This window comes from Pan troglodytes, chromosome 17 (assembly GCF_028858775.2).
Source record: "Pan troglodytes isolate AG18354 chromosome 17, NHGRI_mPanTro3-v2.0_pri, whole genome shotgun sequence".
Classification (NCBI taxonomy): domain Eukaryota; kingdom Metazoa; phylum Chordata; class Mammalia; order Primates; family Hominidae; genus Pan; species Pan troglodytes.
Window position 1 is genome coordinate 32033799 of NC_072415.2, and position 13492 is coordinate 32047290.

Sequence of the window (13492 nt, forward strand, 5' to 3'; positions counted from 1 at the left end):
AAAGGTGTCCATGTTCTTTTGTTTTATTAAGCTGTTAAGAATTCGAGAGTTTCATTGTGATTGGTTTTCACGTGTCCTGGTGGAGACAGAATTTGTGTGTGTTCATGTGTCTTTCATGTGTCACCTTCTAAACTATTACTGTCACTTTGTGTCTGGTCCTCTGTTACCTCCAGCCAGACTGAAATGATCGTAGTTTATATAGTGGAAGTTACGATTTGCAGGAAAGCATTTCCCCTTTGTTGGAATTTACACAAAGTTTTTAATTCCTCTTTGGAGGAAGGCAGCTATAAAGCACCACAGGAGTCTAACCTAGAGGTTACAAAAGCAGAGAAGAGCTTTGGCAGTGAGGGACGGCTGGCTTCCCCTCACACAAGAAAAAGCCGTAAGCACAGTCTCACTCAGATGTGTAGGAAGGACGGATCAGAGGCTGGGGGAGCCGACAGTCTGCCTTGCAGTGAAGGAGGCATGTGATCACCATCAAAGTCTTCTGCTCTGGGAAGGATCACACAGTCGTCCTTCAGCCTGCCTGGGGCGCAGTGTTTTCTTTCTTCAGACCGAAACTGCATGAAGAGAGATTCCAGCAAGGAAGATAGAGCATGCCCTGTACACTCCTCTCTGGTTTTCTTCCTCAAAGGAAATTTATGCATGTAATCCACAAGCCGAAGAACCCATGTTTTTCTTTGGAAAAGGCTACGCCCTTTCAGGGTTTCCTTTTCTCGGCTGTGTTGCCTTCCCATCAGAAGCTGTCTCTTGCCCTCCCCATTATGGGATGTGCGAAATGAAGGAAAACAGAGACACTGCTGGGCATTTGTCTCCATGAGTTGATCCAATCAGAAATCTTTGACTTTTCAGATATGTGTCCAAAAATGAGTGAAGGCTCCTCACAGGAAAAAAAAAAAAAAAATTCCAGGTGATCTAAAGATGAACTGTGGCTACTTCTCAGGCTAGCGGATATTTTCCATGTCCCAATCTGTAGCAGCCCAAGCTCTCCCTGAAGTCATTTACTCCTTTAAGAGGGAGTTTTCCAGCCCAGCTGCTCTGCCTGTCTCCCACCTAACCCGGCCAGCTTTCAGTGCTAAGCCCAGGCTGGGTCTGGCCCTGATAACACATTCTTTCAACAGGAAGTGCCTCCATTTTCAGTTGTCTGTGGGAGGGTGGAGGGCAGATAAGCCTTGAATGGAAACACAGAGCCGATTTCTGCTCCACCCTCCTTGCACTTTGATCAGGGAGGGAGCAGGGACCTCCGCCTGGCCTGTGCTGCCTGCCCGAAAGGAGGGAGGATGGTTGAGCTGTGGGCATTCCGGCGCTCTCCCTCCCTTTTGTTCAGGAACGTTTGTTTAGGTTGGTCTAGGTTAGTGAAGTGCCTGCCTTTGCAGGGTTGTGATGTCTGCGATCTGAACTAAAGTCCTTTGAAGGGTTGAATTATTTGTGGGAAAATGTATTAACCAATTGAAATTTATACGTGTGTTTGTATGTGTGTGTATTAGGTCCAGGATCATAGTATATTTTTCTCTGATTTCCCCCCTCCGCCCCCCCCCCAACACACACACATCGTATTGATTCTCAGTAGGCATCTCTTGACTATCATCAGTGAGGGAAAGGGACTTAAAAGATGAACAATAACAGGACAAAGCCAGGCTTCTTAAGAAGAGTAGCTGTGCCAACTCTGCACGCCTTCTACTTTTAGAATATTGGTTTAGAGGCCAGGCACGGTGGCTCATGCCTGTAATCCCAGTACTTTGGGAGGTCGAGGCAGGCGGATCACTTGAGGTCAGGAGTTCGAGATCAGCCTGGCCAATATGGTGAAACCCTAACTCTACTAAAAATACAAAAATTAGCCGAGTGTAGTGGTGGGCGCCTGTAATCCCAGCTACTCTGGAGACTGAGGCAGGAGACTCACTTGAACTCGGGAGGCGGAGGTTGTAGTGAGCCGAGATACCACCACTGCACTCCAGCCTGGGCGACAGAGTGAGAGAATATTGGTTTTGAGAGCTGAAGTTACGCTGATGCATGGAGCTGACGTGTTGATTGTTTTAACTTGTATAGAACTGTGAGATTCACATGTGCGTGGCTGGCCAGGCCCTGGCCTGTGCCAGGTGGCAGGGAGATGATTTCAGGGGCGGATGGGGGCCCTTCTGACCCGCCCTCCTGTTAGTGCCCCGACTCTGGTTCCCTCCTATTTTTTCAAGCCACTTTCTGATTCCATGAAGGTTGGCTTGTCCCTCAAGTGCCTTGTGTTTCTGGTACTCATGTCTCCTATTCATCCCCAAAGTTATTAGGTTGGTGCAAAAGTAATTGTGGGTTTTGTCATTACTTTCAATGCCAAAAACTGCAATTACTTTGGCAACAACCTAAATAGATTTACTATGCAATTCAATTTAAGTATTCAAAGAAAAATATTCAAAGAAAGGTATAGATGGCTAATAGACTTGGCCCTCTCAGCTAGTCCCCTGTTTCTCCCCTCCTCCCAGGGGACCTTTGTAATACTTACACATGTGCATGGATAAATTGCAGTTATGACGTGTAATTCATATCTTGCTGTTTTTCACTTAACATGGTATTACAGGATTTTTTCCATTTTGCTCCATGATCTTATTATTTTTAATAATTGCATAATAGTTCATTGAGCGGATGTGCCCTGCTTTTCTAAACCGTTCCCATATTATTAGACATTAGATTGTTTCCATAGTTTCTACTATTAGAAGTAACCTTGCAACGGTTGGCTTCCTTTGCGGAGCCTTTCCCTTCTTTTGAATTATTTCCTTATAATACATTTCCAGAAGTGAAATTACAGGGCGAAGTAGGGTCTAAACTTCTGGATGGCTCTTGACATTGCAGCTAACTGCCTTCTGTAAGGTGGGTGTACCAGAATTTAGCTCCGCCAGCCATGAGTGAGGGGACTGGTGTTACCATGTAAGTAACATCAGCCTTTCTTTGCAGTATTTCATGTTTAAATATTATTATATCTACACATAAAATAAGGCTACCAAGCATTGGGCACAAATACTTGCCCCATTTTTTTTCTGACAGGCTCAGCTATTGCTTTTAATTGCAAACGAGCAGATTTATTTTTAGGAGTGCATCACTCGTGGAATTTGAGATCTGTCTGCCCTTTGATAGCAGGACTCTTGGCCTGCCAAATAGCTTAACATTTTGTCTGAAAAAAAGACAGGTTATTTTCGCCAATTGCTTTTGGGATTGTTATTCAGGTGTAAGAATAACATTCAGGGTGTTAACGTTTCTTTAATGTGGGTTGTTGAAAAAGAGTCAATGAGTCACCAGGTGTGGTAGCTCATGCCTGTGATCCCAGCACTTTGAGAGGCTGAGGCAGGTGGATCCCTTGAGCTCAGGAGTTTGAGAACAGCCTAGGCAACATGGTGAAACCCCATCTTTACAAAAAATACAAAAATTAGCTGGGCATGGTGGCACATGCTTGTGGTCCCAGTTATTCGAGAGGCTGAGATGGGAGGATCTCTTCTGCCCAGGAGGTGGAGGTTGCAGTGAGCCGAGATCACACCCAGTGCACTCCAGCCTGGATGACAGAGCAAGACCCTATCTCAAAAAAAAAAAAAAAAAAGTGAAAAAGAGAAAGAGTCATGAGACTTTTGAATGGCTACAGAACACTTTGATTTATTTTTGTGAAGAACTGTCAGTGACAGTTTGAATAGGGTCATTCTGGAGGTGGTTCTCTTTGAGCTCCAACTGTGTTCCCACTGCTTCTGCCCCTGCCTGGTGATGGGGTAACTTGCTTGGGCTGAAGGATAGAATGAGGAGAATAAATTAGATCCAAGCCTCTTAACCTTAACAATAATAATTAGATAACAAGAGTAGCTTATACTGACGTAATCTTTACTGTTCTCAGACACTGTTACAAGGGCTTTACATATATTAGCCAATTCTTTTTTTTTTTTTTTTTTTTGAGATGGAGTTTCACTTTTGTTGCCCAGACTGGAGTGCAATGGTGCAATCTCGGCTCACTGCAACCTACCTCAGCCTTCTGAGTAGCTGGGATTATAAGCATGCTCCACCTTGCTCGGCTAATTTTTTTGTGTCAGTAGAGATGAGGTTTCACCATGTTGGTCAGGCTGGTCTCAAACTTCTGACCTAAGGTGATCCACCTGCCTCGGCCTCTCAAAGTGCTGGGATTGCAGGCATGGGCCACCGCGCCTGGCCTAGCCAATTTAATTCTTGCAATAATCTTATGACATAGGTGCCTCTTTTTATCCCACTTTATAGGTGTGGAAACTGAGGCACACAAAGCTGTATGTCAGGCTTCTGGTTTACCTCTCCCACATGGTCTGTTCACTCTTTTGCTTCATCCTTCTGTTTTTCAGCTGGCTTTTCTTCTGAACAGGCCAGGTGACCACCTCTCTTCATCCGTCCTGCCTCCCATTTTGAACATCCTTCTCTCGCCAATAACAATAGCTTCCCTTTACGGAATGTTTAACATGGCAAGGCACCTTGCCTTCGCTTTTACAAACATTAGCTCATTTAATTGTCGCAACCATCCCTGAGGTGGGAAATGTGAGGACCCAGGCACAGAGGAGGCTCAGGGGGGACTGCACTCAGCAGGAGACTGAATCAGGACAGGACTTGAGAGTCCAAGCTGCTTCCCCTCCTTCTCATACTCCTGTGTGGGCTGCCTTTGGTTCCTCGCCCAGGAGTCCTTGCCCTCTGCTATTCCTTTTCTGACTCTTGGTCTACCTTCCTGTCTCAGCCACTCATTTGTTGTTCATGATAAGCAGCCAACAGTCGACTTTCTAATGTATATGGATCCTGGCTCCCCACAAAGCCTGGGAGCTCCTGGGGCAGTTGACTATCTTTCAGGCTCCTGATCTAGTGTCTGGCTGTCAGTTGTTGCTTTGCCAATATTTCTTTTTTTCTTCACTTTCTTTCTTTCTTTTTTTTTTTTAATGTTTACTTTTTAGAGACAGGGTCTTGCTCTGTCCCTTAGGCTGGAGTGCAGTGATGCAATCGTAGCTCACTGCAGCCTTCATCACCTAGACTCAAGCAATCCTTCCATCTCGGCTCCCCAAATAGCTGGGACTACATGCCCAGCTAACTTTTGTATTTTTTGTAGAGACAGGGTCTCCCAATGTTGCCCAGGCTGGTCTCAAATTCCTGGGCTTAAGTAATCCTCCCTCCTCGGCTTCCCAAAGTGTTGGGATTAAAGGCACGAGCCACCGTGCCCAGCCTGCTTATGCTTCTTGTTGCTGGCTGTGGTGGTGGTGACAGATCCCTCTGCTGTCTTGGCACTTCCCTGCCATTTGAGATGGGCTATTTCCTGGGCCAGTTCAGGAACCCTCTCCATTTCAGAAAATAACACTTGTTGCAGTGAAGTCAGATTTAGTCAGAGGCATATGCTGATGTGCCTGTTTTCGAATAAGAAAATCAATGCAAAGTTGGACGTGAGATGTATCATTATAAGGAAGCTCACTCTAATAGTTCCTTTCTAAATAAATAATTCTTTTGTAATTGAATATCATCCTTTTGCTTATTTCTTTGAGGGTTAAATCTGGATCCACACTGGATTTGCTTCTGGTGGAGTCTCTGGAATTAAGGGCTAAAGTTAATCACTATGTTTATAAGTATAACCAAGTTTATGGCATTCAGTTTGTTGGACAGGATTATTTTAGCTTTTTCAGAATTGCCACAAGAATCCATCTGAAGCTTTAGACATCTCACTGATTTTGTGAAATTTGCTTTTTAATGCACCTAAAACCCTCAGTTTAAGTCTTTACATTTGTGTTATGTAAACAAAAGTTTGGGTGTGGGGCCAGTGTTGTTGCTGGATTTTCATAAAACCTCATTTCTGCTGGGAAAGGGAAGGAGTGGTTACCTGTGGAGGGGTCGGGTTTGGTCTGTCTGGTTGGGAGGAAGGAAGTTTGGGTGCTTAGACTCAGAGGGCTTGCTCGCCTGAAGTCCTGCCTCCCAGCCTCATGCCCTTATGGTGAGGGTTGAGAGCAAACCAGATCTTGTTGGAAAACGAGTAGAGTTGGACCTCATTCACTTGCAGGCCGTGGAGGCTCGGCACACTTCCTTTCTGCTCCGCCTGTGTCTGGTGCCAGAGAAATGCTGTTTTAAGGATTTAATGGGATTATGTATGTAAAAAAGAAATTCTTTGAAAAGTACACAATGTCCTACCTCTGTCAAACAACAAGTATCTGGTAATTTATAGAATGGAGCCCTGAAAGCTTGGAAGGAATAAGAGCTCCTGAACTTTTAGAAGGAAAAAGGTGATTTTAAAAAGTACATGATTATGGCGAAATTTTTCAAAAAGCTTCTCAAAAGCAACTTTATTCAAACTGTTGTCTAAACAGATTTTAGTTATTTTGGTTTGATTTTACTAAATTATATGATGTTTCCTATTTGGCCTTTTTCATGTGAATGGGAGGAATGGGTGGAACAGGGCAAAGGTGAACTTGTGCTTCAAGAAATCATTGTGGCCAGGCACAGTGGCTCACGCCCGTAATCCCAGCACTCTGGGAGGCCCAGGCAGGCAGATCACCTGAGGTCAGGAGTTCGAGACCAGCCTGGCCAACATGGTGAAACCCTGTCTCTACTAAAAATACAAAAATTAGCCAGGTGTGGTGGTGCATGCCTGTAATCCCAGCTACTCAGGAGGCTGAGGCAGGAGAATCACTTGAACCCAGGAGATGGAGGTTGCACTGAGCTGAGATCGTGCCACTGTACTCCAGCCTGGGAGACAGTGAGACTCTGTTTCAAAAAAAAAAAAGAAAGAAAGAAATCATTGCCATGATCATGGCAGATAGAGGATGTTAGCATTTTCTTTATAACGTGGTCTGCTTCAGACATGGACTGTTCTTGTAAAGAATTAAGGTAAATGAGGTAGATTTTAAAACCTGTATATGCATAGGTTTATTTTCCATGAAGTCAATGTTCAAAAATTTCACTGATCAGGGAATGTTGAACTGTGCAGCTTTTCTAAAAAGTCTAAAAAGACTTTGCCATCACTGGATAAGCCTTGTTAGAGGTGTGTGTGTGTGTGCGCGCTCTGCATCTTCTCTTTGGAAATGATCAGGTTGTGTGTGCATCATTAATGCCTATTCACCCACACAGTGAGGTTTGTTTCACAGTCAGAGATCTTAGAGCTTGGCACTTTTTACAAATAGGATTTCTTCAGTTCCCCTTCCTTTTGTCCAGCTTTGCATCTTGCCAGTGGCTCCTGCCCTGAGTTCTAAAGTTTCGAAGGCTTAAGTGGCCAGGGTCAGGTCAGTGGCACTGTGTGCAATGCAGGGAAAGGCCCCCACTTGCTGGGGGCAGGGGATAGTAACGCCGGCTTCATTTCTCCTGCCCTGGGTCTGCCCAGGAGCAGCTCTGGCCCTGGCTGCACAGACCCGTTCATTAGCTCCCATGTATTTCACTACCAGGATTGTAACCGCTTCTCGCCTTCTCGTCTCTCCTCTGTGTCCCCCTCTTCTGCCAGGCGGGTGCCCCGGTGATGACTGGTGCGGGAGAGAGCACCAATCCCGAGAACAGCGAGCTCAAGTATTCGGGTCAAGATGGGCTCTACATAGGCGTCAGTCTGGCCTCGCCGGCCGAAGTCACGTCCTCCGTGCGACAGGATTCCTGGTGCGCCCTGGCCCTGGCCTGAGCCCACGCCGCCAGGAGGCAGGGAGGGCTCCGCCGCGGGCCTCACTCCACTCGTGTCTGCTTTTGTGCAGCAGTCCAGACAGTGGCGACTGCGCTGACAGAACGTGATTCTCGTGCCTTTATTTTGAAAGAGATGTTTTTCCCAAGAGGCTTGCTGAAAGAGTGAGAGAAGATGGAAGGGAAGGGCCAGTGCAACTGGGCGCTTGGGCCACTCCAGCCAGCCCGCCTCCGGGGGGGACCCTGCTCCACTTCCAGAAGCCAGGACTAGGACCTGGGCCTTGCCTGCTAAGGAATATTGAGAGAGATTTTTTTAAAAAGATTTTGCATTTTGTCCAAAATCATGTGCTTCTTCTGATCAATTTTGGTTGTTCCAGAATTTCTTCATACCTTTTCCACATCCAGATTTCATGTGCGTTCATGGAGAAGATCACTTGAGGCCATTTGGTACACATCTCTGGAGGCTGAGTCGGTTCATGAGGTCTCTTATCAAAAATATTACTCAGTTTGCAAGACTGCATTGTAACTTTAACATACACTGTGACTGACGTTTCTCAAAGTTCATATTGTGTGGCTGATCTGAAGTCAGTCGGAATTTGTAAACAGGGTAGCAAACAAGATATTTTTCTTCCATGTATACAATAATTTTTTTAAAAAGTGCAATTTGCGTTGCAGCAATCAGTGTTAAATCATTTGCATAAGATTTAACAGCATTTTTTATAATGAATGTAAACATTTTAACTTAATGGTACTTAAAATAATTTAAAAGAAAAATGTTAACTTAGACATTCTTATGCTTCTTTTACAACTACATCCCATTTTATATTTCCAATTGTTAAAGAAAAATATTTCAAGAACAAATCTTCTCTCAGGAAAATTGCCTTTCTCTATTTGTTAAGAATTTTTATACAAGAACACCAATATACCCCCTTTATTTTACTGTGGAATATGTGCTGGAAAAATTGCAACAACACTTTACTACCTAACGGATAGCATTTGTAAATACTCTAGGTATCTGTAAACACTCTGATGAAGTCTGTATAGTGTGACTAACCCACAGGGAGGTTGGTTTACGTTAATTTTTTTTTTGAATGGGATGTCCTATGGAAACCTATTTCACCAGAGTTTTAAAAATAAAAAGGGTATTGTTTTGTCTTCTGTACAGTGAGTTCCTTCCCTTTTCAAAGCTTTCTTTTTATGCTGTATGTGACTATAGATATTCACATAAAACAAGTGCACGTGAAGTTTGCAGAATGCTTTAAGGCCTTCCTTTCAAAGCATAGTCCTTTTGGAGCCGTTTTGTACCTTTTATACCTTGGCTTATTTGAAGTTGACACATGGGGTTAGTTACTACTCTCCATGTGCATTGGGGACAGTTTTTTTAAGTGGGAAGGACTCAGTATTATATTTGAGATGATAAGCATTTTGTTTGGGATCAATGCTTAAAAATATTCTAGAAAGTTCAGATTTTTTTTCTTTGTGAATGAAATATATTCTGGCCCACGAACAGAGCGATTTCCTTTCAGTTTTTTCCTTTTGCAACGTGCCTTGAAGTCTCAAAGCTCACCTGAGGTTGCAGACGTTACCCCCAACAGAAGATAGGTAGAAATGATTCCAGCGGCCTCTTTGTATTTTCTTCATTGTTGAGTAGATTTCAGGAAATCAGGAGGCTGTTTCACAATACAGAATGATGGCCTTTAACTGTGGCTCCCTGAGTGTACAGTATTTTTTACTTCTTTTCATGCACTTATTACAGTCATTCTATGGGGTTCAGTCTGAATCTCTCAAGAGAAGGAATGTCTTCCTTAGTCCTGGTGAATGCTACTCTATAGAGGGACAGTGTCCATAGCCAGTGTGTGTGTGTGTGTTTCTGGGTAATTCAGTAAGGCCCATGTGCACCCTGATATCATAAGGTGGGCCAGAACAATGGTTAAGAGTGTTGGGTATGCAGGCAGATCACTAGGCTTCAAGTCCCTGCTTGGCCATGGATAAGCTCTGTGACCTTGGGCAAGTTATCCAGCTCTCATCTTTCTAATATAAAATAAAGGCAAATAGTATATAAATCACAGGATTAAGTGAGATAGTCCATGCCAAGTGCTTAGCACAATACCTGGCACATATTAAGTACTAACTTGACTTTGAAAGAGAGTGGCATGATTTGCAACATAGATCCTTTGAATAATGTCTGACTACCTGGAATATCAGAAGTTTATGGTCTGTAAGAGTCTGATGTCCTGTGGGTCACCTGTGCTTCTTCAACAAGGCCAAGAAGAGTGAAATGAGAGACTCCCTCTAATCCAGGGGGTTGCAGAAATGGAGGGAGGATGCATGAGAGCTGATTGTTTTATAATAGAACAAGGCTGTTCTGACAACAGAAGAAAATTATTATCCCCACGAACTGATGTCTGTTTTCCTCCCTCCTTTTATGGTTCTCATTACTTTGAGTGCTTTTTGGTGGGTTGGGAGTTGTTAAAATTAATATGGTTTGATTGGAAAATGAATTTTTCTTTTTGGGGCTTCCAAATGACCCTTTTTCTGGGATAATCTCAAATATTGCTCCTTCCAATTCTAAAAAGAATTCTAGTTTTTATGAAACAAATTACAGTGGGCAGAAGACAGAGGGGGCTTCTTGTAGCCTGTCCTAACACAATGAACTCCACTATCTGTTTTTAAATGATTACTTTCTTACCTATGATTGCATAAAGAAGTTTGTTAAATTTGCTCCAAATACACAATTTCAGCACTCCTCTCCCAAAGTATGACATGTGCAACTGAACATGACCCAATCATTTCTCAGAAGGGAATGCATTCAAATAGATGCTGCACCTCAGCTTAAAGAATCCCCAGACCGTATATCGTGGACTGGAGAATTTATGTCTTCTGTCACACATGGCTGATTTGAGGCCATCTTAAATAAGTGAAGGCTCTGTCTGGGGTCTCTTTTCAGGGTCACTTAATGTTGTTTCCTGGTGCTTATGGGAGGGTCAGGAAAGCAAAGGGAACCATTCATTTCCCAGTGCAAATAAATTAACTTCTTGCTCATGGGAAATGTTTTTCACAGTCCTTGGAAATTTGATGTAATTTCAGATCACAGATAAATTGGCTGCTTTGCTGGGAGGGCAACCCAGCAAGTCTTCAGTGCTGTGCCAGATTCCAGGGTGAGTTCAGGTTGGAGCAGTGTAGTGGGGAGAAAGGTGGCAGGCAGAAGCAAATATTTTCAGAATCAGGCAGTGCTGGCTTATTAAGATGCTTCTCTCTCTCTCTCTCCCCCTCCCTCCCTCCCTCTCTCTCTCTCCCTCCCTCTCTCTCTTTCTCTTTCTTTTCTTCTTCTTTCTTTCTCCCTTCCTTCCTTCCTTCCCTTCCCTTCCTCCCTTCCTTCTTCCCTTCCCTTCCCCTTCCTTTCTTTCTTTCTTTTTCTTTCTTTCTTTCTTTCTTTCTTTCTTTCTTTCTTTCTTTCTTTCTTTCTTTCTCTCTCTCTCTCTTCCTCCCTCCCTCTCTCTTTCTCTCTCTTTCTTTTTCTTTCTTTCTTTCCTTCTTTCTTTCTTTCTCCCTTCCCTTCCCTTCCCCTCTCCTCCCCTCCCTCTCTCTCTCTTTCTTTCTTCTTTCTTTCTTTCTTTCTTTCTTTCTTTCTTTCTTTCTTTCTTTCTTTCTTTCTTTCTTTCTTTCTTTCTTTCTTTCTTTCTTTGAGACAAAGTCTGGCTGTGTCACCCAGGCTGGAGAGCAGTGGCACAATCATAGCTCACTTGCAGCCTCAACTTTCTGGGCTCAAGTGATCCTTCCCCCTCAGCCTCCCAAAGTGCTAGTATTATAGGCGTGAGCCACTGCACCTGGCTAAAATGCATTTTGTTTCTGGGTTGAAATACTAGCAAGTCAGTGTGGCAATACTAGTTATCTTCTGTTGCTTGGGAGCTCTAATTGGCAGTCAGATATGCTTTGATTATTTTAAATGGGAAACATATTAATAAACTTGCTAGACCAAATCTTTCAGAACAGGGTCTGTGGGAAAAAATGTGGTACCTACAGGTCTGGCTGCTTGAGGCTCCTGGATGGATTCTGTGTGGCTGAGCCTTCAGCAGCTGCATTCTGAGAAGGCCACTTCGCTTATGACCTTCTGGTGGGGCTGGGATCAGGCAGGAGAAGGTGATAGACATCAGTAGGACAGGCAGAAGAGGAGTCAAAGGGTGTTTTCAGTTGGTTCAACTTCAAGATAAAGGATGCCAGAAAGTCTTAGTTTATAGGGACTTTGGATAAATATATTGTGGTTGATAGTTCCAAATTGCTTCTAAGGAAAGTTAGGACGTTGCAGGTGCATGTCTGCACCTCTGAGACTCATGTCAGAGCAAGCACCCATGCTCCTCCGAATATTCTCCAGCATATTCCAAGTCTGCACTAGGGAACCAGCGTGATGACGGGTGCTTCACTGCTCTTGCCGCCTGGTAGCTGTTACAGGGAAGTGACCATTACACAGTTGATGTCACTATTTTGGCTCAAGAGATACTTATTTTGCTAGGTGGCTTTTTTTTTTTTTAAAGAAAGAATCTTTTAAAAATGACTAAATTATAGTAATTAAAGAATGTTTAATGAGGAGAGGCGCGTATATTTCAGTTATCAGTGGTCTGTCTGTCAAAATAATCATCTACATATCCTATAGCTTTGGGGCAAGTTGTTTGCTCTCTCTGGATCTCAGTAGCCAAAAAATGGCGAGATCTGGCAGTTGGGGTCTAGAAGTTCCCTTCTATCTGTGTTTACATCCCACAGTCCCATGGGCAGACTGTATGCAAGGTGATGGCAGGTCTGTGGCTGAGTTTGAGGGGCTCGCAGGGACCCTCTGTGAGTAAGGAGGCTGGTAGATTTACAATCTCCTCTCTTCCTGTCTCCTCCCCACCTCAGATCTGGTCTCTGGAGGCCAAGACCTCCCATAACCTTAGGCCATAGAGGGTGAGAGTTGCAGTCATATTCATGAACCCAGGGGCTTAGTAAGGGCTGCCACTGCTCCCTAACGCTGAACCTGTTTGGTCTGCGTCCCCCATATGAAACTGAGACAGCGATACGAATCCAGACCGGAAAATGGAAAAGTCTGGCATTGGAGCAGTCCGCAGAACAAGGAAAAAACAGCTTTGCTTTGCTTGGCCCATTGCTTCAGTATCTTATAGTTGGTTTTCTATTTCTTGGAAGCAATCAACATTTCATTGTTGTTTGCCTTCTGTGTCTTCTCTTTAGCTACTACACAGTTTTCCTCTCTGTCTCATCACTCTCTTCCAGGGTTTTTACCCTTACTTTTGTGAATTCTATTTCTTTAATGCTCCAAGACTGGTTCTGAGATAGGAACAACACATATTTATATAGCACTATGTGCCATTTTCTATGCAAAATGCTTCACATATACCCATTTATCTAATCCTCATACCAAGTAAATGGGGTGGTACTATTCCCATCTTAGGGATGTGTCTACGGAGGCACAGAGAAGTTAAGTCACTTGCCCAAGTTTGCACTGTGGCAGAGCTAGGATTTCAACCCCTGCAGTGTGGCTCCGGAGCACATGCTCCTAATCACCACATCATGTTGTCTTTTCATCTTGATTTAAAGGCAAAAAAATAGGACGGGCACGGCGGCCCACATCTGTAATCCCAGCATTTTGGGAGGCTTAGGCGGGTGGATCACCTGAGGTCAGGAGTTCAAGACCAGCCTGGCCAACATGGTGAAACCCCATCTCTACTAAAAATACAAAAGTTAGCCGGGCGTTATGGTGCATGCCTGTAATCCCAGCTATTTGGGAGGCTGGGGTAGGAGAATCACTTGAACCTGGGAGGCAGAGGTTGCAGTGAGCTGAGATCGTGCCACTGGACTCCAGCCTGGGCAACAGAGTAAGACTCTGTCTCAA

The 13492-nt window shown here is 44.1% G+C and overlaps 1 protein-coding gene across 3 annotated transcripts in view; it reads left to right on the forward strand.

Annotated features, from left to right (window-relative positions):
* Positions 1-8773, forward strand: part of GATA6 (GATA binding protein 6) — a 32421-nt gene extending 23648 nt beyond the window's left edge. For all 3 annotated transcript variants that reach the window (XR_001711254.4, XM_016933430.4, XM_054672219.2), the window contains one exon: positions 7448-8773. Coding sequence is in view for 2 of the 3 variants with exons in the window: in XM_016933430.4 (XP_016788919.2) it covers positions 7448-7615 (168 nt within the window). In the remaining variant the exon portion in view is untranslated. The remainder of the gene's footprint in view (positions 1-7447) is intronic.
* The last annotated feature ends 4719 nt before the right edge of the window (positions 8774-13492 follow it).